Source organism: Cebidichthys violaceus, unplaced genomic scaffold (assembly GCF_023349555.1).
Source record: "Cebidichthys violaceus isolate CVI_PGR_0920_01 unplaced genomic scaffold, fCebVio1.0.p SCAF_59, whole genome shotgun sequence".
In the NCBI taxonomy this organism is placed as follows: Eukaryota; Metazoa; Chordata; class Actinopteri; order Perciformes; family Stichaeidae; genus Cebidichthys; species Cebidichthys violaceus.
In genome coordinates this window covers 451,445-473,337 of record NW_027176805.1, presented here as the reverse complement: position 1 = coordinate 473,337, position 21,893 = coordinate 451,445, and the positions used below count along the sequence as shown (strand labels likewise).

Genomic DNA, 21,893 nt, shown 5'->3' with positions numbered 1-21,893 from the left:
AATCTCATTATTATCTACCCTCGTTGCCGTTGCCTTGTTGCCAGTGTTTTGGTACATTTTAAATTAATTATGAATTAATGAAATTAATGAGTTAAGGCCAAACAAAAGTTCTGAGATAATAAACAGCAGTAGGAATGGAGAAAGACAAAAAAAAAGATCATCCCAATCATAGTAATGGGAGGTGGAGGCAAGCTGGGTCTTGTGGGATTGGAATTTGCAAAACAAACCTCTGGCCAACATTCCCAACCACAGCCTCCACCGGAGGGGAAGATTTAGGTTCATGAATTTCCCAAGACCAGAAAAGAAAGCAGACATCTCACACGGTCCTCTTCATGTAATGAAAACAGGTAAACATAGTGTATGTCATATGAGTCTTAGTGCTAAACGCTACAGAAGAAAAAGAGACACCACTAGATGGCAACCTGAACTTATTACACAGGGAGACTCACTGCTCACTGACTTTACCGGATCGGACCTGGAAGGCAGGTGGTGGTTGTCTAATTGGATAAGATCCAGATGTGGTGAGGTTTTTTTTGTGGCGTTGGTCCTGCTGGAACAAATTGCAAGATTTGTCGGAACTGTGTCCCCTTCCTAAAATAAATATAATAATAATATACGTTTTTCTCTAACTTTCTTTTGTTGCTGTTGTATTTTTGCTTATACTTTATTCATTAAATTCCTCTGGGCATGTCACTTGTTGCTGTATGTGTTTGAATGTAAAGCACATAAAAAAAAAGGTTAAGTGACAAACAATAAATAACGACTCGTCATGTTTCTAATTGTTCCCCGGGTGAAAACCAAAGATTTGAGAAGACTTAAAGACATTGAAGGAAACATGTTTGCTTTATCTATGGAATTGAGTTATATTAACAAAAATAAAACAAACATAAAACAATACAAAAAAAGACATGGTAATATTAATGTAAAAATAAATAACTGTTGTGAATTAAATACTGTGTTTCTGTCTAAAAATGTAAAATGTGGATTAAAGGTGCTAAACTCAGAGCATTTCTAAGGCCTTTTAACGGATCTCAACATGGGGACAGCTGAGCCGGTGGCTTGCGGTGCCAACATTGCTAACAGTGCAAACAACGGCAACAGTGCTGACAGAGCAAACAGGTGGGTCAAGCTCACATGCACTAACATGCACTAAAAGGCACGGCTGTGTTAACAAAGCACGGAAATGCTCGGATTACAACACACACAGATATTCCTCCACTATATCTTCATATAGAAAATAGTTTTTGCTGCTATTTTAATGCTCTGAATAGAGAACGTTTAGATGAATAGTCACATGAAGTAATAAGTAGGAAGTTGTAATTACAAATGAAGATGTGGATATTATTGCCACATGCATTTTGTGTTTACAGAGCAACGGAGTCAAATGCATTCAAATATGGGCCAATTGGGGATTTTTTTGACCTTTGCCCAAATCATGGAGTCTTAGCGTCTGACATTCTTATCCAGGATAAACAATTGTGATGCAAGTAGTCCTGTCACACTCCGATGGGTATAATAGAACACAACGATTTGTTCTGAAGCTGTGGAAAAGAACACTGGGTCTCTGTCCGTGACTCATTGAGAAGCGGTAAAAACCTGGTTGTTCAGATTCGGTGGACGAGAATTTCTTTACAAAGGGAATTCCTGAACTCTGGGTTCTGTAGTCTCCTCCCCCTGCTGATTATATCACCCTTAGTGTTCCAGTGCTGGACCAGACGAGAGGGCCGGACTCTGAGGAGCACATCATGAAGGTACTGTAAACTCCATCCAACACATATACCATTCAGATTTTAACTAACCATTATATGAAAATTTAGATAGTATCATTTAGATGCTGTACAAGAAAAAAACTCAACATTTCCAGGCAACAAAGTATTTAGACTGGTGATTTAGCTTAAATTAAGGCTTAGAGTTAATCCAAAGTAGAATTTTTACTTCCGTTAACTTCCTACAAGTTTGAGTAATATATTATTTTACATCATCACAATTCAGAATCTTTACCTCTCACTCAGTTAATAAAGTAATTCATAGACGTAATGTAAATACTGCTAGCATTAGGAGAGGATCCAGAAATGATATCTGTCTATACGGCCCATGGGGACTGTAGCGTTAATACAATGCATACTGGGAAGTATATGCAAATATTCTTAAAACGCTCTAAATATCAAAGTCGGATGAGTTAAGTATATTAAGTATTTGAGCGAGTAAGATTATATTTATATAGCAACTGTAAAAACAAAGTCACAAAGTGCTTCACAGGAGACAAGTGCAGAAAAATAAGAAGTATTCACATACAGCTATGAATGCAAGCATTGATGTGATGTGGGATCTACGGTTGGATTTAGTAAACAACATGACTGCAGTTTTTTGAAGGAGTTGCAGGCGGTACAGGGCTGTTTCACTGAGACAGGAGAAAAGAGTATTGCAATAGTCTAGGCATATAGAAATATAAGGGTATGGATACGTTATTCTAGATCTCCGGTTAACAGCATCGATTTAAATGATTGGGATGTTGGGGAGGTGGTAGAAGCAGGTTTGAAGAAGCATTTATGTGATGGTCAAAGATCCTCAATCAGAGGGTCGGCGGTTCGATCCCCGGCTCCGGCTCCACTAGTTGCATGTCGATGTGTCCTTGAGCAAGACGCTTAACCCCCCCAAAAAAAATTGAACAGAATGTGAATTGTAAGTCGCTTTGGATAAAAGCGTCTGCTAAATGACTGTAATGTAAGTTCTGAAAGCGATCATTAAGAAATGTAAGCAGGAAACTGACACACTTAATGATAATAATAAAAGGAACTGTTGTTAATAACTTTTTTTTTTTAACTCATGAGATCACAGGGCAAAGGCTAAAGTAAACAGAGTGAAAATGGGTTTTCCTGCATTCCACAACCGAAGAGTTTACAGAACGTTCTTGTTTTGTAATGAATCACAGATAACGATTCAAAGTTATCGAGAACTGTGACCTCTATTCATGGTGAATACTGCCAAAATGGAGAGTTTAATAGAAATGTCTTCTGTGTCGTGATGATAGCTGCTGCCAATCCTATTTTTTTTAAAGTATGATTTAGATTGAGTTAACAGTTTTCTTGCTTTTGTGTACAGTTGGACTTATCTACAGCTTTGTCTTCTTTGGCATTGCTGGTCATCTCTCTATGTCCAGCACGGTAGGTGTCCACACATGAACCACACAAGCTGTCTTTACATCTTCATCACTTGGATAATAATGTACTGACGATGTGAAGAAATGTCCCTCTTCTCCACATAATCTATAATCCTGGGAGCTAATAATTCATCTTGTTTAAATATTGATACGTTTCAGTTCATTCTCAACAGAAATATATCGTATAAATATATATTTTTTTTATAATATCAATGTCTATTCTTCTCAGCGGTCAGCAGGCTGTGAACTGCAGATGGGGCCCTTATGGAGAATGGTCTGAGTGTGATGGCTGCTCCAGTACAAAGGTACTTCAGATCGCACACATACTGTAAATAGGAGAACTTAAATTCATTACCTTAAAGTGTGATCAAAAGGTAACCCTAATTGTGCGATACCTAAACCCACCCCTTAGCCTAACCTGCATTACTCTAACATTAACTGTAATACCAAGTTTGAACCCTAAATTACTGTGCAGTAAATGACGAACCTTAACTAGAGTTTTGCCCCCACATTAGAAGTAAGTCCCCACGATGAAGCTGTGTGAACAGGCTTTTGTCATCGTAACACAATGTGCTGAATACAGAGCACACACAAGTTATTCAAGAATTCCCAATGGTGTCTGATGCTCACAACATTGACCCTCTAACCTAAATCCGTGAAGCCGATTGTGAATCACAGCATAATGCGTCTGTCTGTACTGAAGTAGGTGGCGCTGGAAGCATGGTGATGTAGTAGCTCGTTGCAGGGCTATAGTTGATGAACTGTAGCTGCCAAGCCAGTCGGCGGCATGCTATAGAATGCACAGTACCACGGCCTCCCTTAGGTGGAATGCTGCTAAGATTAATGTAATTGATCACACCTGTTTGCTGCTACAAAATGTCTAGCCCGGCTGCTGAAAATGCAATAAGTCAACACACTGTATCCATTACATTTCAGTCATTTTTTTTTTTGTGGAACAGTTTATATACAAAATATAAAAAAAATATATTGAACTTGACACAAAAGGTTTGCACAGATTTATTATTTGCATAACAAAAGCATATCCATTGATTGTGGTTTCAAATGCTGACGTAACGGGGCCCATACACACTTCTTCAGCCCGTCATTGGACATTTCTAAGACTGACGCAGTATTATCAATGAATAAATGATAATAGAAAAATGAATTCAGACTCTGCTAATCGTTTCATGTGTTCCTGTCTTTAATTCGTTTCCTTTTGATGGTCGCTTCCTTTTTCAGGTGCGGACTCGCCACGTGGGGGTGTACGCCCAGTTTGGGGGTGTGCCATGTTCAGGGGACGCCACACAAACTCAACCATGTGTCCCACAAAAAGGATGTCCCCTGGCAACAAGCTGTGGGGACAGATTCCGCTGTACCTCTGGTATGTTGCAACATATATTGTATCAAATAAAATGTGCCTAAGCTATTTTTTTCATAACATTGCTATGAATATAGATGTTTAACGAATTAACAACATAAGTGCCGTGATACCAAATTATTTATTTATCTATATTTAGTTTTTTGGGATTGCAAAATCTGTGTTTTCTCAATATTTTTTACACTTTATAAAATAAAAAAATACTTTATAGATAAAATAAAAGGGAATTTTTTCCCCCCCCAAATTATGTACCTTGTAATGTGGAGCGAAAAGTCTCATATGAAACCCCTGATGCAGGTCAGTGTATCAGCCAGTCTCTGGTGTGTAACGGAGACCAGGACTGTGAAGACGGCCTGGATGAGAGGAGCTGCGATCGAGAGAGCAGCCAGTACTCATGTGACCTCGACAAAACACCCCCCAGCTCTGACTTCACAGGCAGAGGGTGAGTATCTACTCCAACCCAGTTTCTACTGGAAACAACAGCTTGATATGTCATGTCGGGGCTGAAAAAATATATAATAACGGTCCATCAAATGGATTTGTCGTGTCGTGCTTTACAGGTACAACGTGTTGACAGGCAAACTGAGGGCAGGTGTGATCAACACTCTCAGCTTTGGAGGGCAGTGCAGGAAGGTGTTCAGTGGGAACCATAAAGTCTATTACAGACTGCCACAGAACATCATCAGGTACAGCTTTGAGGTGAGTCGAACAAGAAAGGAATGTTTGGTGTTCATGTTCACAGATGAGATGTTCACAAACTCTATCTTATCTATCGTATAGTACCTTCATAAAGCTCACAGCACCAAGAGACAGACCGGAACAGCAGACCTAGAGCCATGCAGCTAGCATGGGCTGAAAACAAAGTGACAAACAGAGGACCATGAGCCTCTCTCACAGCAGCTGCTCTAATGACACCAAGTGCTGCCTTTGTTCTCGCTATAGGTGAAAGTAGAAAATGAGGAGAGCGATGAATCCTACGAGAGCTCCTGGTCCTACATGCAGCACATCCAGTCCAACGCTTTGTGGGGACACGACCGCCGCAGTTTCCACAAAGAGCTCACTGACAATAAGGTAAAGATATGACCTGATGTGCTTCACACAATCTCAGATTTGTTGAATAATTGATATAAAGGTTTCTAATGACCTAGTTTCAGAGAATGACATCACAGTCTTTATGTCGTGCAGGCTTACAGACTTATAATCATGAAGAATAAAGTGGAGCTGGCCCAGTTCCAAAACTCTGCCCCTCAGTATTTGACTCTGGCTGAAGGCTTTTGGAAGGCCTTGTCCTCGCTGCCGTACACCTACGACTACTCTGCCTACCGCCGGCTGTTTGAGACGTACGGCACACACTACCTCTCCGAGGGCTCACTTGGAGGCGAATACCAAGGCTTGCTGGAGTTGGACCGCCAGGCTCTCGAGTCGACCGGTAAGATAATAACAATGATGTTGCTATTTAGTTTTAGTTCCTTTACATACACCGGAAGTCGTGCTTCTGCAGATAAAATCGGAAGCTGATGGAATGTGATGTGTTCTATTTTTAGGGGAATTTGGGAATTTGTTCCTTGCTTTGGCTATATAGAGGCAAAGTCCCGCCCATTCCAGCTGACCACCATGGGAACTTATTTCTGTAAAAATGTGTACGATGGTCAACGACGAGAGACAATCATTTTTGGATCCTGTTTGAATTGTGCCATGGATTACACATATGATGTTTGTCCATTTAAAAGATATTTTTGCAAGTCAAAGCTGTTAAAGAATAACACTGAAAATACGTAATTACAAAGTCTACACACTCAAAGATCTTGTAAGTGACGTCTCTCGCTGCGGCTACGATGCCTGTGTGTTTCGTAATGGATGCGCTCACACAGAGAACAGGTATTCTCGTTCTTTCGCTTCCCGCCTGATCAAAACAGTCCCTGGATAAAACAGATCAGGTAACATAATGTTACATAATGTGCATCGACAACAGCTAAGTTACCTAGCTAGCTAGCAAGCCATGGGACCATTCATGTTGCTGTTGGTGAGGTACATTGTGCAGGAGTTCAGCGGTTTCACACAAAAATAACTACTACTACGACAAACCTACGACAAAATGTGACGTGCAAATATTATCTTATTATTATCTGAAAACTTCATATTCATGGCACAATTAAAATGGGAAATTTGAATTAAGGGGTCATGTTGGACACCGGAAGGGGAGGGACTTTGCCTTACTATATTGATCAGTACCACATATGGACCTTTCAATTTAGTTGAGTTTAATATCAATAACATTTTTAAAATATCCTAAAATATAACGTTAATATTCTCAATGAAATTAATTTTAGAATTTTGAACAGTTTTAAATCTCTTGCTTCTGCCTTATTTGTGTAAAGAAACAACAAATATAGATTACCAGAGGTGTTGGAGGAAGGTGAAACGTCGTCTCTTCAGGAAGAAAGTCAAGACCGTCTGTGAAAAACTGACTAAAGCGTTATCCTCCAGCTCCGGTGAGTGAAAGCTTTCTGATTTAGAGCATTAAACCACACAGTGAGCTCTAGAGGGTCAAAGAAATCGGTTTTACAATTTCATTTTGCCAAGGTTGGATTCCAATAAATCACATTCATTTAAAGTTGACTATCCCGCAGACTAGCCTGAGCTCTGTTGTCATTTGCCTGCAGGACACAAGGTAAACAAGATGCCCATAAAGGTCAACGTGCTTGGAGGAAATCCGGCCTTTACGGGCGCTCTGACTCTTCTGGATCTGGAAAATCCAGAAGCTAACGGAGAGATCTACGACAACTGGGCCTCCTCTGTCCAAGACTTCCCTGAAGTCACAGACCAGAAGGTATGACAGTCAGCTGTTTGTATCTTGGTGTTTGGTTAGTTGATATAAAAGCTTTGTTTTGATTTGTTGTATTCCTGATTATGTCTTTCAAATCTTTTGTTGTTATTACCGCCATCATCAACAGTTCAATTGACCCTTTGCTATGCCCCGCCCCCTTTAGTTACTGTTTCTGGCACATTATACTTGATGTAGCTTGCTCGCTAATTAATGTTACCTCAGTGACTCAAACTGTGTTTCAAAATCACAACCCAGCAAAAGGCTACTAGATGGCTACATATGTGATATGCTATGGTAAAAGTAAGACTGGTTTACCAGGCCAAACAAATCAGCACCATGGAAATAAAAGACCAGCATTGATGTTGTATTGCATGGTGGTGATATTGAGCCATAGTACTGTAGTATATAGTAGTATGATGTAAGGATAAGACATTGCTCATGTACTCCTATTAATTATCATCCCCGACTGATTTATTTCAGATATTTTAAGGGAAGAATGCTTTGTATTTCTTCCTTTTCTATACGTTCAGATAAACAAAGTGTACACTTGTTTTCCAGCCGCGTCCTTTGTATGAGCTGGTGAAGGAGGTGCAGTGTGCAGGTTTGAAGAAGCTCCACCTGAAAAGAGCCACAGAGGAGTACCTGACGGAGGAGCATCCCTGTCACTGCCGGCCCTGCCAGAACAACGGCCAGCCTCTTCTGACGGGCTCAGAGTGTCGCTGCATCTGCCGTCCGGGAACCTCAGGACCCGCCTGCGAGAGGGGAGCCGTGATCGGAGAGCAACCAGGTAAACGGACACCAGACTCCGACAGGATAATGGATTAGTTCAAAGGTTTAGTTTGGGTTTAAACAAAACAAAACAGATTCAATTCAAAATTTGTTCTGTTAAACAATTGAATGTCAAAGATGTCCAACAAAATCCAGTCAATCACAGAAGAACAAAGTGAGTATCTCTCTTTCTCTCAGGGGTGATCCATGGCAGCTGGAGCTGCTGGTCCTCCTGGGGATCCTGCTCTGGGGGTCAAAGGTCAAGGACCAGAAGTTGCAACAACCCCGCCCCCAGCAGAGGTGGCCAACACTGCTCCGGACTGCAGCTGGAGCAGAAGCCTTGTGAGGATGCAGACATCCAGTTCTTACAGTAAGGACGTGCACACACAACCTTGACATGTAGTATTAGGACAGAAATCTAAACCGAATCTTAACCAAAACAAGTCTTCACTCAAAAACGTACTGGTTTATTTTGTGGGAATCAGATTTGTGACCTGAAATGGGAGACTTTTGCCCCCAAAACATGATTAAAACCAGGAAATAAGATTTTTTTTTCTGATATCCTTGATTTGATCCTAGATATAGATTTAGTTTTCTAACTGTAAACTGTTTGTGTGCAGGATGATGGAGCCTCAGTGCTTCAATCTCTCTGTAACTCCCCCGAAGACATGTGGAGCGCCTCCAAACCTCAGGAACGGATTTATTCAGGTGAGTTTGCTTGATTGATGCTGTGTTTCCATTTATGTAGACCTCCGGGGCACTTTGGGTTCCAAAAAATGTTGCAAAACTGTACCGTATACTGTATAACCTTGTGGCTCTCTTCTTTCAAATATTCAAGGAGGGGATTAATCGCATGTATTTGAGCAAAGCTAGCTACTGTTGTTTTATTTATTTCTCAGAATCCCAGAGACTTTTACCTGGTTGGGAACACAGTGGAGTACTCCTGCATACAAGACCATTACCTCAGTGGAGGCGCTCTGGCTCACTGCACTGAAAACCAGAAGTGGAGGACTGGAGAGATGGTTTGTAAAAGTACGTTTTCACTCCATCAACTCTGCCAGGGGTGTTATGCATTCGGTTCTATTGTTTCTTCATTAGCAGGACATCTCAGGAGCGACTCACACATTTAAATTGAGTTCTCTGCCGTGCCAGTCATGGCCTAAATCCAGATGTGGATGCAGAATGCAGATTAAACGTTCAATCTCAGGAACCCTCAAGTTATCGCTGTCAAGGAATCGCATTGTCATGTTTCCGTCACTTCCTCTTGTTCCTGTCACAGGTTCAACATGTGGGATTCCGCCACTCAACAGCCAAGTTATAGCCATGCCCCTGCAAGCAGCCTATCAGATTGGAGACAGAGTGTCCCTCTCCTGTCCTGTGGGGTCAGTGCTGGATGCTGAGGTGTCAGAGATCATGTGCAGTACCAGTCTGCAGTGGTCTCCCTCACCGGCCAGCGCTCGTTGTAAAGCCGGTACAGTACAAACATTTATTCTTAGTTCAAATGTTCTTGTTGTAAGGCTTTGTATGCTCAATAGGTTCACTTTTCAGAAATATAATTATGCTGTCAAATATTTAACTAGATAATTCTGACTTACTCTGCAGCTCTACTGGGCTGTTTTAGCCTCTTTCAGCTCATTATCGTTGTTTGTGGGTCGATTGCTATGGGGGACACCTTTCACATACAGCACTGTAGTGTAGGTCATGTGATCTATTGTTGTCGATTGTAAAATGTTGACTATAGTGGCTTTAAGGTTGTGTTTCTGTGGAGTATATAATATCATATTATATGATATATATATATATATATATTTTCTTCTCAGCGCCCTCAGCTCCCTCTCCTCCATCTGGCCTGAAGTGTAAGCTGTGGGAGAATGTAGGAAAAAATGAGTGTGTGTGTAAAATGCCATCTCAGTGCCCGTGAGTATGATTTTTGATAATTCATCTGCATCTCACACACACACACACACACACACACACACACACACACACACACACACACAGGGAAATGTCTTGTGAAAATATGAAACAACATTAACACTGCATTTGTCCATATATTGTCTTCATTCAGGACTTCTCTGCAGTTGTGTGCCAGACTCGGCTCAAGCCGAGCGCGTTTGCTCAGTGTTTGTCAGCTTGGAGCTCTGCAGTGTATTGGGCGGAGCTTCGAGTTGGCCAATGACAGCGACTGTGACTGGCCAGAGGAGACGTCCACGTCCTGCGCGGACTGCAAACCGGGGACAACCTGTCAGGGTGAGTCTCCTGGACCGTCTTTTAAGGATCTTTATATTACAATGGGGGTTTTTATTCTTGTTGTTTTGAACATTATTGTAAAATGTATTGTGGACCTAGACAAGTGACTTTAGATCTTGGCATCAGAAATCAAATTTGGCATCCAAAACAAAACCTGAACTCAAAATGAATAAATTAGCATTGAAGAAAGTTCCACTGAAAAAATAAAGTCAAAGTAAACTAAAAAAGATCAGAATACAAAACAATGTATTCATTTGTAATGCCCATGTTTTTTTCAGAGAAACCTTTTTTTCTGTTCCAACTTTTTCAAATTGTTCCAATATCAATGTTTCCTCATTTCAGGTTTGACATTTAAAGGGGAAATATTCGACTAATTTACAGGTTCATACCTGGATTTTGAGTGATACATGTTTACATGCTTTAATGTTTAAAAAAAAACAACATAATTTTTTCTCACTACATATAATAATTATTTTTCAATTCTAGAATCCAAGTGCGTTTGTCAGAACGCCTCAGAGTGCCCTAGAGACTCCGCCCCCCTGTGTGTGAGGTCTGGTGTTGGCAGCGTTGCCCTGGCGATGACCGAATGTGAGGTGGGGGCCAGGCAGTGTGCTGGGGAGACGGTCAACGTTTTCAGTATTGAGGCTTGTCCAGAATAAAGATGGCTCTTCTTTGATTTTACTGAGCGGTCTTGTTAATAAAATCAAATGTTTTTTTTTTCTCTCACACTTGAATGATGTAAATATGTTCCTCTGCCATCTTGTGGTGTCTTTTTATATTTGTCATGGAGGACTGATGATAGACGAGCAATGCATCGGGGTCGCACATACCCAAATACCGCTGAAGGTCGCTGCTGGACCATCAGAAGACAGTCATGAGTGAACGTCACTTGTGGACCTACAGTGTCCTACTGATAGACAACATCTGCATGTGAAGTAAACAAACAAATGAATGTCTTGATACTGATTCTTTTTGTCATAGAAAGTTAATAAAACCCCTTTTTTGAATATGTTTTTGTTCTCTTAGTTTTGTTGGGGGGGGGGGGGGCTTCTTTTTCTTTAAGTAGTTTTCTAAGCATGAAGAAAACATGAGGACAGCACATCACTTGCAGCATGAACAATTGCATTTGAAACGGCTTTATTTTCTTAATACAAAAGAAATCTGACACTATTCCAACCTAAGGACTCACTCAATGACATTAATTACTTGATAAGAGGCATATTTTTTTTAATTTTATTTGAGTCATTATACAATAAATATTCAATTTAGTTTAGTCTGGGTCTCTATATATCTCTTGGTCACATCAATAAAGAATTCATAGTTTGACAAATATTCAGAACTGGGATGGAGATCGTGAATGCCGTTGTCTTGTATGCTTAAATGGAGAGCAAGAGGTGCAATAAATATCTCCATAAGAAATAGAGCAACAATGTTTTTATTATTACGTGTGAAGCGCGTTAAGCTTATTTCACTCTGTGCCTGTAATTAGACTTGACTGACTGCAGCCTTCTCTATCTTACGAACCTTTAAAAGTACCATCATTGTGCTTCCTAAACCTCCTGTTTAAGCACACATTAGAGTTGCTCTTGGTTTTCCCATCTTCTCAGTTAGGTGTATAAGCTCTGAGTTGCTTCGGGTGCTTGGACCCCATTATACCTGCTTGCCAGTCTAGTTTTATTTCATAAATGTAAATGTATTAAAGAATAACGAAGTTAGATAAATTCAGAGATTGGGTGCATCGGCACAGAAAAGCTTTTTTTTTTTCAAGGATCATCTGGACACACAGACGCCTTCATTGAGAATCTCAAACGCATAGCTGGCACATTTGAGGGCTGCCAGAGAGCAGAGGTCCATGCTGCGAGTCTTCTGGGTCCTGGTCAGCTTCACACAGAACATGTGCCCTTGATTTCTGGGGCAATCCCGAGCAACTTTGCACTCACACTTCTTCGACGCTGTGGACAGACATGAGTCAACGTTAGCAAAATAATTTGACGTAGTATGCGTGGTGTCTTCAAATAGTCAAACCTCATACGTGTTCATTAAGTTGCCTCTTGAAGTTTTGTTACCTAGATTTGATTAATGAAGAATTCATGCTGACTCGATTGCAAGTTGAAGATACAACCAACACCCGATGTAGAAATTCTAAGCTAATGAACGCAACGCTTCTTAGTTTCTGGTGATTATACAATAATAAAAACATAATTATGGCTATTATTTTCCATTCCTTCCAATAAATCCCCCTAAATCCTACACACTGGAGCTTTAATACATTTATAGGCTGGGGTTAGTGACTTTCCAGAGCCTCATCTGGTTGTCTCACATTTGCACCGTAAAATGTTTAAAAGCTGTAAAAGAAAGAGAACGTTATACTCTGCACTAAATCATTCAAACAAATCAATGTGTACCTCCTAAAAAAAGAGCTAATCCACATCAAACAGCAAACTGTTTATAAAAAATGTTTTCATATCAGACAAACTCACCGGAGCAGGTTTCCCATTCATAACAAGTGTCGAGATCACAGGGCTCCCGAACAGAGCTCTCAGAGGACATGTTGGCTCTGAACTTTGCCCACTCCAGTTTGGCCAAATCGGTCGCGTCACAAGCGCCGTCGTTGATGAAGAAGAGCGGATCACCGTGGCAAAGACCAGCGCGGAAGGAGCAGAGGGACATTGACACGGAGACACCGACGTCACGGTTCAGGATGCAGAGAGTCTCCGGCTGTGAGCTGCACACAAAACACTCACATGTCAGAGAATAATGTACAACACTTGGCTTTTTACATATTAAAGTCCACATATTGAATATATGTTTTATAATTAACACTCTACAACAGTTGATTTAGTATCCAAAGAACAATAGAATAACACAATAAAATAAATCATAAACGCTTACAGGCAGCGCTCCCGTTGAATGCAGACACATTTAGAGTCCGTCAGTTTCTCTCCTAGACCACACTGAGCATCCGGAACAAATGGTTCCACTGCATACAGGAAGTACACAAGAGACAACTTTGTCATATCCTCCATACGGAGTATTGTTCATACAAAACAGACCCATTTGTCTGATGAGAAAGTATTTTTGTCACTTTTTTTGGGTGTGGAATAGGCTCTTTTTCACCCACCTCAGAGGCAGTGGTGGTGAGCCCATCGTGAACTCATACAGATGGGATTTTTTGCTTCATTAGAAAGGGGTTTCAAACATTAAATTGATCTTTTACAAGATAAAAAAGACTTCAAAGCGGTGGGACAACACGTCTTCCGAACTAGTTCTGATCAGATCACAGTGATCTGGGGTTGAGCAGGATCCGTGTGGGTATCTCCCTTTCAGTAATATTTTAAATGTTTAAAAGGTTTAAAACGTTAAAAGTCTTAGCATCCATCTCAGGACTGTGAGAGCTCAAAAGGAGTAATCTAGTGTACCGCCAGTGCAGCGCAGGTCAGCAGGTAATGGAGGCTCCCAGGTGAAACTTTCGCTGCATCTGTGGAAGCCTCGTGGCAGCGGCAGCAGGTTCACCTCGTTACAGTTAAAACCCACTAATTCCCCGACTTTGTACTCGTCTTTGTTGGGGATCAGCATCATGCCGTCAGGGAGATCAGGAGGAAGGCACACTTTCCCTAACGGGACAGAAGGGCAGACTTTAAGCTAACGTAGCGATCAGGTGCTGACATGTTACAGTAACTTGTTACATATTAAAGAGATACATTTACCAAATCAACAGAGTTCTCAGATCACCGTTCACTTGTCTGGTGAGAAACAAACTTACTGATGCATTTCCCGCTTGATTGACTCCACGACCCGTCAGGAAGACAGTTGATGAACTGAAAACCCTCCAGGTCAAATCCAGTGTAGCACTGGAACTCTTCGTCCTCACCAAAGCTATAATACTGCTTCGCTTTCTGTCAGAGAACAAAGTTACTAAACACCAGCAAAACTGAGAAGGATACAAATATAAACCCAGCAGGGCGTCTTTCCTTTCGTTTTTATAGTAGTTGTTATCCTCCTTCCAATCTTCTGCAACTCAAACTCCTTTTTCCATTTGTTGCTTCCTTGTTCTCTCCCTTCATTCCACCTTTCTTCTTCATTATGTGCTCTTCTATGAGATAGTGTTACATAATAATACCTTATATGTATAGAACAATAGACCCATTGTTCTAACTATAACATACTGAGTTCTAATTCTGGTAAAATACGTGATCATTTATATTTAAGAGGATCAAAGTGATACTTTACCATTTTGAGATTCATATTGTTAATTTTGTCTAGTTATCGCTACTGTACTATGGTGTAATAAAGTGATAATTATTCATCATTTGTTTGGTTTGCTTTGATATATGGAGTCTGGAGCGTGTCACCCAAATAGGAATTCTCATGAGAGCTGCTCGTGCTGCTTTGTATGTTGGAACTTTAAACTTGTAATTTAATATTGAGGTGCCAAATTGCATAAATTTGGCAATAACATTGGGATTTAAAGACGAAGAAGGAACTGTAATCATTATTTGGAAAATGTGTAATCTCTTATTTATTTATTTAGTTTTTATTGCATATTTTAAATGCAAATCTAATTGGAATATCTTGTTTTCAATAATTGATTAATTCAAATGATTTAATGACTGAAAAAAGTTTTTTATAAAGTGGCACACTTTCCCTCTTTTCAACTTTTCCGATAAGTATTTATTTCTTTGCTGTAATGAACTTCCATATAAGAACAAGGCAAGACTGCAGAAGTGCGTATTTCTCAATATTTTGTGTCAGTTATCTGATAAGGAATGAACTACAGTGTCTATGTTTCTCTTATACTGTACATTTCAATCACTAACTACAGGCTGGAGGATTAGTGGTTACCCTGAGGAAGCTGTTGGCGGGCTTCTGTGGCCTCAGACAACCCTGCACACCAGGTGGCAGCTCGTCCCTCCAGCCTACAGTGAAGTCGTCATCATTGTCACAGGTCTCCTGTCTAGACACAAAACATGAACACAGAACAAACAGTAAATCCAAAGTTATACGTATGAAGAAATACATGTTTTAATTTGATCATTCTGCAGTGTTGAGTTCTGTCTTCCATGGGATGTGTGGCATGAAAACGTCTCAAATAACATGACTTTTCATGACTGTATCAACACATTTTAAGCGAACAGTTCGTCCCACCTTTCAAAGATGGAGATGTGACATGGATCCTCATCGCTGCCAAGACCCATGCAGGGTTGGCCTCCTCTGAGGGGGGCGGGGTTATCACACCGCCTCCTCCGGTGTCTCTTCATTGAGGCTCCACAGTTACTCCACGGCCCCCAGCAGCTCCAGTAACCATCCACCGCCTCTGTGGAAATTACAAATTTCCAATGTGAACATAACCAATCCTGTTTAGAAATCAATATATACTGTTGTAAGGAATCCCGTTTTAGCTTCCAATATGAAAGTGTTGGACAGAAACAAGATCATACTGATAAATTTGTAAAGTTGAGGAGCTTAGAAATTTGATTTTTTTTCCAGAGGAAGATTCTAGAGGAAAGGTCATGGGGCCCTTAAAACCAAAGGATTCATCCTCTGAGGAGCATGAAGGTGATCAGTGAATGTCTTGACAATCGGCTTGATAGAGTTTGATTTTTGTGTGCGAGTTCAGATTCTGGCCAGATGGTAGTGACGAAGAAAAGGTCAGCAGGAAACCAAAAGCATAAGGATTCATCCTGTGGGGACCCTGAAAATCTACAGCAAATTTAAAATATCTTGCTCTGCACCAAAGTGTTGGTGAAATACATGGATGAAGAAACCAACATTGTCAACCTAGGCAAAACAAATCAATGAATATGCATGTGTTGATTGCTGCAATGTGCAAACCAATCCACATGAAAACCACACTTCTAAACTAAAGCCAAATCTAAGTTGGCTTGTTGGATGTGCACAAGCACTGAAAAAGGGAGTTTTTAATGATGTGTCCCCTTTAAATTATAGTCACTTTCAGATTCTGGGTCAATTTTGGATTAATTCAGCAAAGATGAAGTTGTGTTCTGATCTTTGCTGTCACAACGACAAAGCCTTTTGAATGTCTGCCTCTGACAACCTTGTTCTCCATAACGGTTGCTGAGGCTCATCTTATGGTACAAAACGTTGAACACACAGACTTTTGTTGTCTACCATTTTCTCGTGGATCAGCATGTTGTGTTCTGCAGAAGTCCTGCTGTACCTGAAGTGTAGTCAGAAGCCCGTTTCTCACAGTTAGGGCCAAATGTGCCAGTTTGGCAAACACACTGGCACTCTGTGCCGGAGAGAACTGGCCTGGCGTTGTTGGGGCAGGGAGAGCACTTGCAGGTATCAAACTCGTCCAGGTATTGGAGCAGGGCCTTCCTCAGGTGCCTCCTCTTTGTGGCAGCACATGGGATCCCCCGAACCACATCTATAATGGGAAGCACCTGGACAAACAGACGCATGCATGAACCCAACATCAGCTCTTGGTTGATTTGTTTTCTTTCTCCGAGATAGAAGACATATCAGTGGTGTTTGATTCAAAACCTTGGATTCGACCACAACAGGGTTGTCGAGAACAGACTTGGCCCAGTTCTTGTAGGATGTTTTGTCCGGAGCGGGGCCTTGCCTCTCCCAGGCCAGAGCTGCTGCCTCTCTGGGTCGACCTCCTTTCGTCATAGAGAAAGACTTCTCTGCGGTCTGAATGTACGAGCCTGGACCAAAGAAACATGTTTAAGGAATGACTAAAGGAAGGAACAGAATAAGATCAATGTAACAGTAGAGTTGAGAATAAAGAATGAGTAAGTCATATAAAAAACCTTGATATTTCGTAGTCATTTTGTCGTCGGAGCATCGGGTTACACTGCTGTACTGTGTGTAGACGATGGCGGTCCAGAAGGTTTCTCGGCCCAGGCAGTCTTTGACGTGCTCCTCCGTTTCTCCTGTTGGAGAGAAAGAGTGTAGAGCAACATGAGACAAAGGAACTGACAACAAGATATTACAGAGCACTATATGGTCTTTTACATTTCAATATTACAGGTACACTACATTGTCCTCTAGATCTGTTTATTCAACAACAGTCCGCTCATTTGGAGTGTCTTGCGTGCCGACAATATGTAATCCAAGAACCAGAACTACATGAAAGATCATACACACAATGTGACCTCAATGCTTGTGATTTTAAGAGTTGAATGTTATAATTTGATGTTAATATTATTAGCTTTATGTTAGTTTTTCCATTGTTAGAAGTGATTAACATAACATGGGTCTGATTTACATTCGAAAAAATACTTTTGGGTATTTTGGGTTAGCCCAGGGTGTCATTCTGAATTTTGACCACCCAGCTGCGCTGTTGTACCTGAACTGGTGAGCTCCTCTCGGTTGAACTGGTACAACAGGTCATAGATGCCTCCCAGTTTGCCTGAGCTGTAGTAGTGTGTCCCGAAGCGCTGGAAGATGTCCCTGTAGAGGGCGTAGTTGTACTCGAGAGGAAGAGCGTGAAGGAACATGAGGAAGTCCTGCGACAAGACGAGGTCCTCCGGGTCTCTCACCTTGAACGTGGATACGGTCAGAACCTGGTGCACCCGGAAAAACTTGGAGTCCTACGGAAGGAAAAAAGATGATACAAGCACATATGTGTGTTTGTAGTTGTGTGGGGATGTGTGGGGATGTTTTACCCATCTTATGGGGACATAAATCTGATTACTCGCCTTTGTTTTTGGGACAAAATGGGGACAATTGCATGTCCCTAATATTTTAATTATTACATTTTAGGGTGAAGCCTTGCTTCAAGGTTAGGGGTAAGGCTAGGTTTAGGGTGGTAGCTGTTATGGTTAGGGTTAGGGTAAATCTCTAGGAAATTAAAGTAAGTCAATGTAATGTCCCCAAAAGTCATACAAACACAACTGTGTGTGTGTGTGTGTGTGTGTGTGTGTGTGTGTGTGTGTGTGTGTGTGTATGCACCCACCTGTGTACGTGAGGACCATGTTTCAAACCTTTAGAGTGAGGACACTGTGCCTCAGCCCCACTTTTTATGTTACAGTTATGGTCAGGAGATTAGGGAATACATTAAGTGAATAAAGGTCCTCACCAGTGTATCACGGCAAATGTGAGCTTCGCTGTTTGAGTCACTCACCGTTTTCTTCGAAGCTTCAAAAGCTTGCCTGGTAGAGCTGTCATGTGACATAGAGCTCCCACTGAAGTAAAAGATGGGGAAGAAAAAAATGTTTCGATTTTGTTTGCTGTTTCCAGACGATCTGGACGTCTTCATATTGAAGGGCTCGCTGTGCAGCGTCTGGGGCTCGGTGCTGAAGTCGTCCAGCTCTCCAACCTTTACAACCACAACCGCATTAGTTCATCAAGGTCTATCACAACAAGAACAGCAACAACAGAAGCCAACGCTGAAAAGACGTTCTCTGCAATCAGGCTAGCTTTACTGACTTACAATTAAATATTACAAATAATAATACTACCTTAATGTCAAAGCTGTCAAAGTTGTGAGGGACGCGATGGTAGAGCAGCGTGGACGGAGGCCTCCTGATGATGCAACTTCCTCCCATAAACATATTGTCCAGTACTGCTCCCCTCTGCCTCTCTGCTAGAGCATCAAATCTACAAACACAAATCGATGAAAAGTGAAATCTCATTGACTGTTTTTGTACAATAGGCTCGAAAGCCCAACACCACATTGGCAGACCAATGTTGTTGGCCGATGTGGGATTATTACTGGTGTGTGAAAAGAAATTGCTGAGCAGTAAATTTGAGCAATAACTGTTTTCTTGGCAGCATTTAATATATACTTATGTTTTAAGTTTAATATTGTTTGTTTTAAATGTTTGTATTTATAATTATCTAAAATAATTTTAATTCAGTGATGTTTACTGTTCAGAATGTAGTTTATCATTTCTGTCATTTAAAAATGTTTAAAAAAAATAAATAAATAATATATATATATATATATATATATATATATATATATATATATATATATATATATGTGGTTCAACTGTAATATCTTAACATATACATCTTAATCCCAAAATATATATTTCTTATGTTTATGTAAACTCTAATTTTTTTTTTTAGTTTATGTGGGCTCTAATTAGTAAGCTTGTATTTTTTGCAGCAGTTGTACGACAATATTCCTAAAAGAAGATCAAATTGAATGCAACAGTTCAAGACGTACTAATGCAAATGTTTTTAAGAGGAGAAACATTAGGAGCACTTGACAGAAAGGAATGCGGGCAAATTTATGATCACACCAGGAAGGAACGTAAAAAAAAAAAAAAAAAAGGTTAGCTTTAGCTTACCCATTTCCAATCAGGTCAGCCCCGGGGGCCACTCTCTTCTCCGCCGGACACACTACCTTGAAGTCGCCACAGTCCCTCTCATCAGAGTTATCTCCACAGTCGTTCTGCCTGTTGCATATCAGCGTTGAGTTGATGCAGCGTCCTGCAGCAGAGAGGATGTTTAGTAGAAGATACAATTCTAGTTTTGTGTCTTTGTGTGTGTGTTCATTGTGACAACAGATCAGATATGTGGGCTCAAGTGCCAAGCACACTCAATCAGCTGACAAAGAATTAGGATTCTAACAATTTTGCCCATGTGATGCTTTTTTTTCCCTTTATTCTATAACAACACTCATGTTCAAACACTATTTACCATTATCGCACTTAAAGTCGCCTCTGCAGTCGATGGGTGCTAACTTGCACTCTGTGGGGGGGTGACAGGGCCTGTCCTCTGTCAGCTCCACGCTGCAGGCCGATCCACCAAACTGGGACGGCCTCTGGACAGACCGCGTCCGAAACTGTAGCCAACAGTGAAAGAGACCGACTGAGATTTAATTAACAACTCTGTACACTTTTGTACATTTTCATTCTTTTGTTGTTTTCCTTTTCATTGAAACTGATCGCTAAGAACAAATAATGGTTAGAAAAGACAGAATAGACAGAACAACATATGGGCACAACATTTTAATATACTTTAATACACAGAACTTGTTTTTCTTTCTCTCACTTTTTTTGTTGACAAATTCATAAACATTATACATAATGGATTCAAAAATAATAAGCAGGCATAACATGCTTAAATACAAGATTAAATACTTCACTTAGATTGGTTTGTTTTCTAGGAACTTCCCGGAGATTTCTCACCACTGCCTGCAAATTATTTGAATGTTTTCTAGCTGTGACTATCTGCCTTGTGCATCGGAGAGTACGGTGAGTATACTTCATTTTCCAGTCTGAATACCGCTCTAAACCTGCTGAGAATGAGTCCGTAGCATAGAATGAAGACACAGCTGTGAGAGGGAACCCGGCAGGGCTTTTTTCTGCAGTGTGATTGGTGTGTTTCTTGCCTGTTTCTTGGCGCACGGCGAGCAGTCGGACCAAGCCCCGAAGTCTGTCAGCAGGCAGTTGATTGGACAGTTCTGCTCGTTACAAGCTCTATTGTCATGTCTGTCACACAGCTGATGGCAGCTGCTCTGCCAGTAATATTTATCGTAAATAAATGACCTGTCAACAAAGTGCGAAAATGCCTTTTACATAGAGAAGCTGTTGGCATCAATCTGCATTAGGTATTTGTATTTCACAACAATAAGCAAAGACTGAAAATAGTTCTTGATAACATCATTTCACAATTGCTTTGGCTCAGTTTCAATTTGCTGTGTCTCCGGTGTCTGTTCGGTGCATCACCTGGATCTGTGCTGTGAACCGTAGTTGCAGGTACTGGAGCAGGCGGACCAGGATCCCCAGGGGTACCGGTCACAGAAACAGGCCAGGCCGACTGATATCCAGCTGAGGAGCTGTAGCATCAGGACCAACCGGCCGGACGGAGCCATCGGGGAAAGTTCAAACTGCTTTCACCTCCTCTGAAAATAACCTCATGAGCAGAATCCACATTTATTTTGGTTTGGATTTTTACTATACTGATCAGTTGTACTTTCAACTTGCACTTTCACTAAACGTTATAAAGCATCAACATGTATTATTAACAACATCAGAAATGCACTCAAAATCAAAGGATGACTTGACGCTCCCACACATCCTCCACGGAGGAACATCCTAACAAACCGTTCTCAACATGTGAACATCCATTTACCCAAACCCTAAACTTAAATTCTCTACTCAGGAAAAATCGAAATGCTGCAGCACCACACTGCAGTACAGCCTCCAGTTTTTTGCTACTTTCCCTTTAAAAGGTTTTGTTCTTGACGATAATAGAAATTTAGTTCTGATGCACACAACATGCCTTTTAAGCAAGGCAAGGTTCTAGTTTTAGCACATTTCAGTTATAGAGTGAATTCAGTGTAGACACAAAAGAGAACAAAGAAATAAAATAGTACAAAGCAACAAAGGGTCAGGATTATTTAACATGCTTAAATAAACCTACTTCTCTGACTTACCACATATACTGAAGTTCTCTTCAGAAGATATTAGGGCAGAGTCTACTTGAGTCCTCTCACTAAGTCTCCTCTGCACTGCAGGCAGAGCTGATTGTGACTTGAGGTTTGTAGCAGCAATATAAAACCTCCCCCTGTGATTTGTCATGGGTAT

General features: G+C 40.8%; 2 protein-coding genes across 3 annotated transcripts; one reads left to right on the top strand and one right to left on the bottom strand.

Annotated features, from left to right (window-relative positions):
* The first annotated feature begins 1,706 nt into the window (after window positions 1-1,706).
* Window positions 1,707-11,390, top strand: c7b (complement component 7b). Its single transcript, XM_068732423.1, has 18 exons — window positions 1,707-1,751; window positions 3,103-3,164; window positions 3,390-3,465; window positions 4,400-4,541; window positions 4,836-4,980; window positions 5,099-5,237; window positions 5,481-5,609; window positions 5,724-5,967; window positions 6,917-7,030; window positions 7,202-7,368; window positions 7,924-8,152; window positions 8,332-8,503; window positions 8,754-8,841; window positions 9,033-9,165; window positions 9,413-9,604; window positions 9,954-10,050; window positions 10,202-10,383; window positions 10,870-11,390. The coding sequence occupies exons 1-18, from the start codon at window positions 1,746-1,748 to the stop codon at window positions 11,040-11,042; spliced, it is 2,490 nt and encodes an 829-aa protein (XP_068588524.1). The 5' UTR covers window positions 1,707-1,745; the 3' UTR covers window positions 11,043-11,390.
* A 113-nt stretch (window positions 11,391-11,503) lies between these two features.
* c6.2 (complement component 6, duplicate 2) lies at window positions 11,504-21,840 on the bottom strand. 2 transcript variants are annotated; one of them, XM_068732410.1, is made up of 18 exons: window positions 21,743-21,840; window positions 21,033-21,219; window positions 20,696-20,852; window positions 20,002-20,146; window positions 19,650-19,791; window positions 18,813-18,951; window positions 18,476-18,670; window positions 17,699-17,942; window positions 17,160-17,282; window positions 16,888-17,054; window positions 16,562-16,787; window positions 15,529-15,697; window positions 15,226-15,337; window positions 14,147-14,279; window positions 13,803-13,997; window positions 13,276-13,363; window positions 12,864-13,108; window positions 11,504-12,335 (listed from the first exon to the last, which is right to left on the bottom strand). In XM_068732410.1, exons 2-18 carry the CDS (start codon window positions 21,176-21,178, stop codon window positions 12,154-12,156), a joined length of 2,808 nt encoding a protein of 935 aa, XP_068588511.1. In that variant the 5' UTR covers window positions 21,179-21,219; window positions 21,743-21,840; the 3' UTR covers window positions 11,504-12,153. The 2 variants fall into 2 exon arrangements, with proteins under 2 accessions (XP_068588511.1, XP_068588512.1); XM_068732411.1 differs by having other exon boundaries at window positions 21,033-21,208; window positions 21,743-21,807.
* Between the last annotated feature and the right edge of the window lie 53 nt (window positions 21,841-21,893).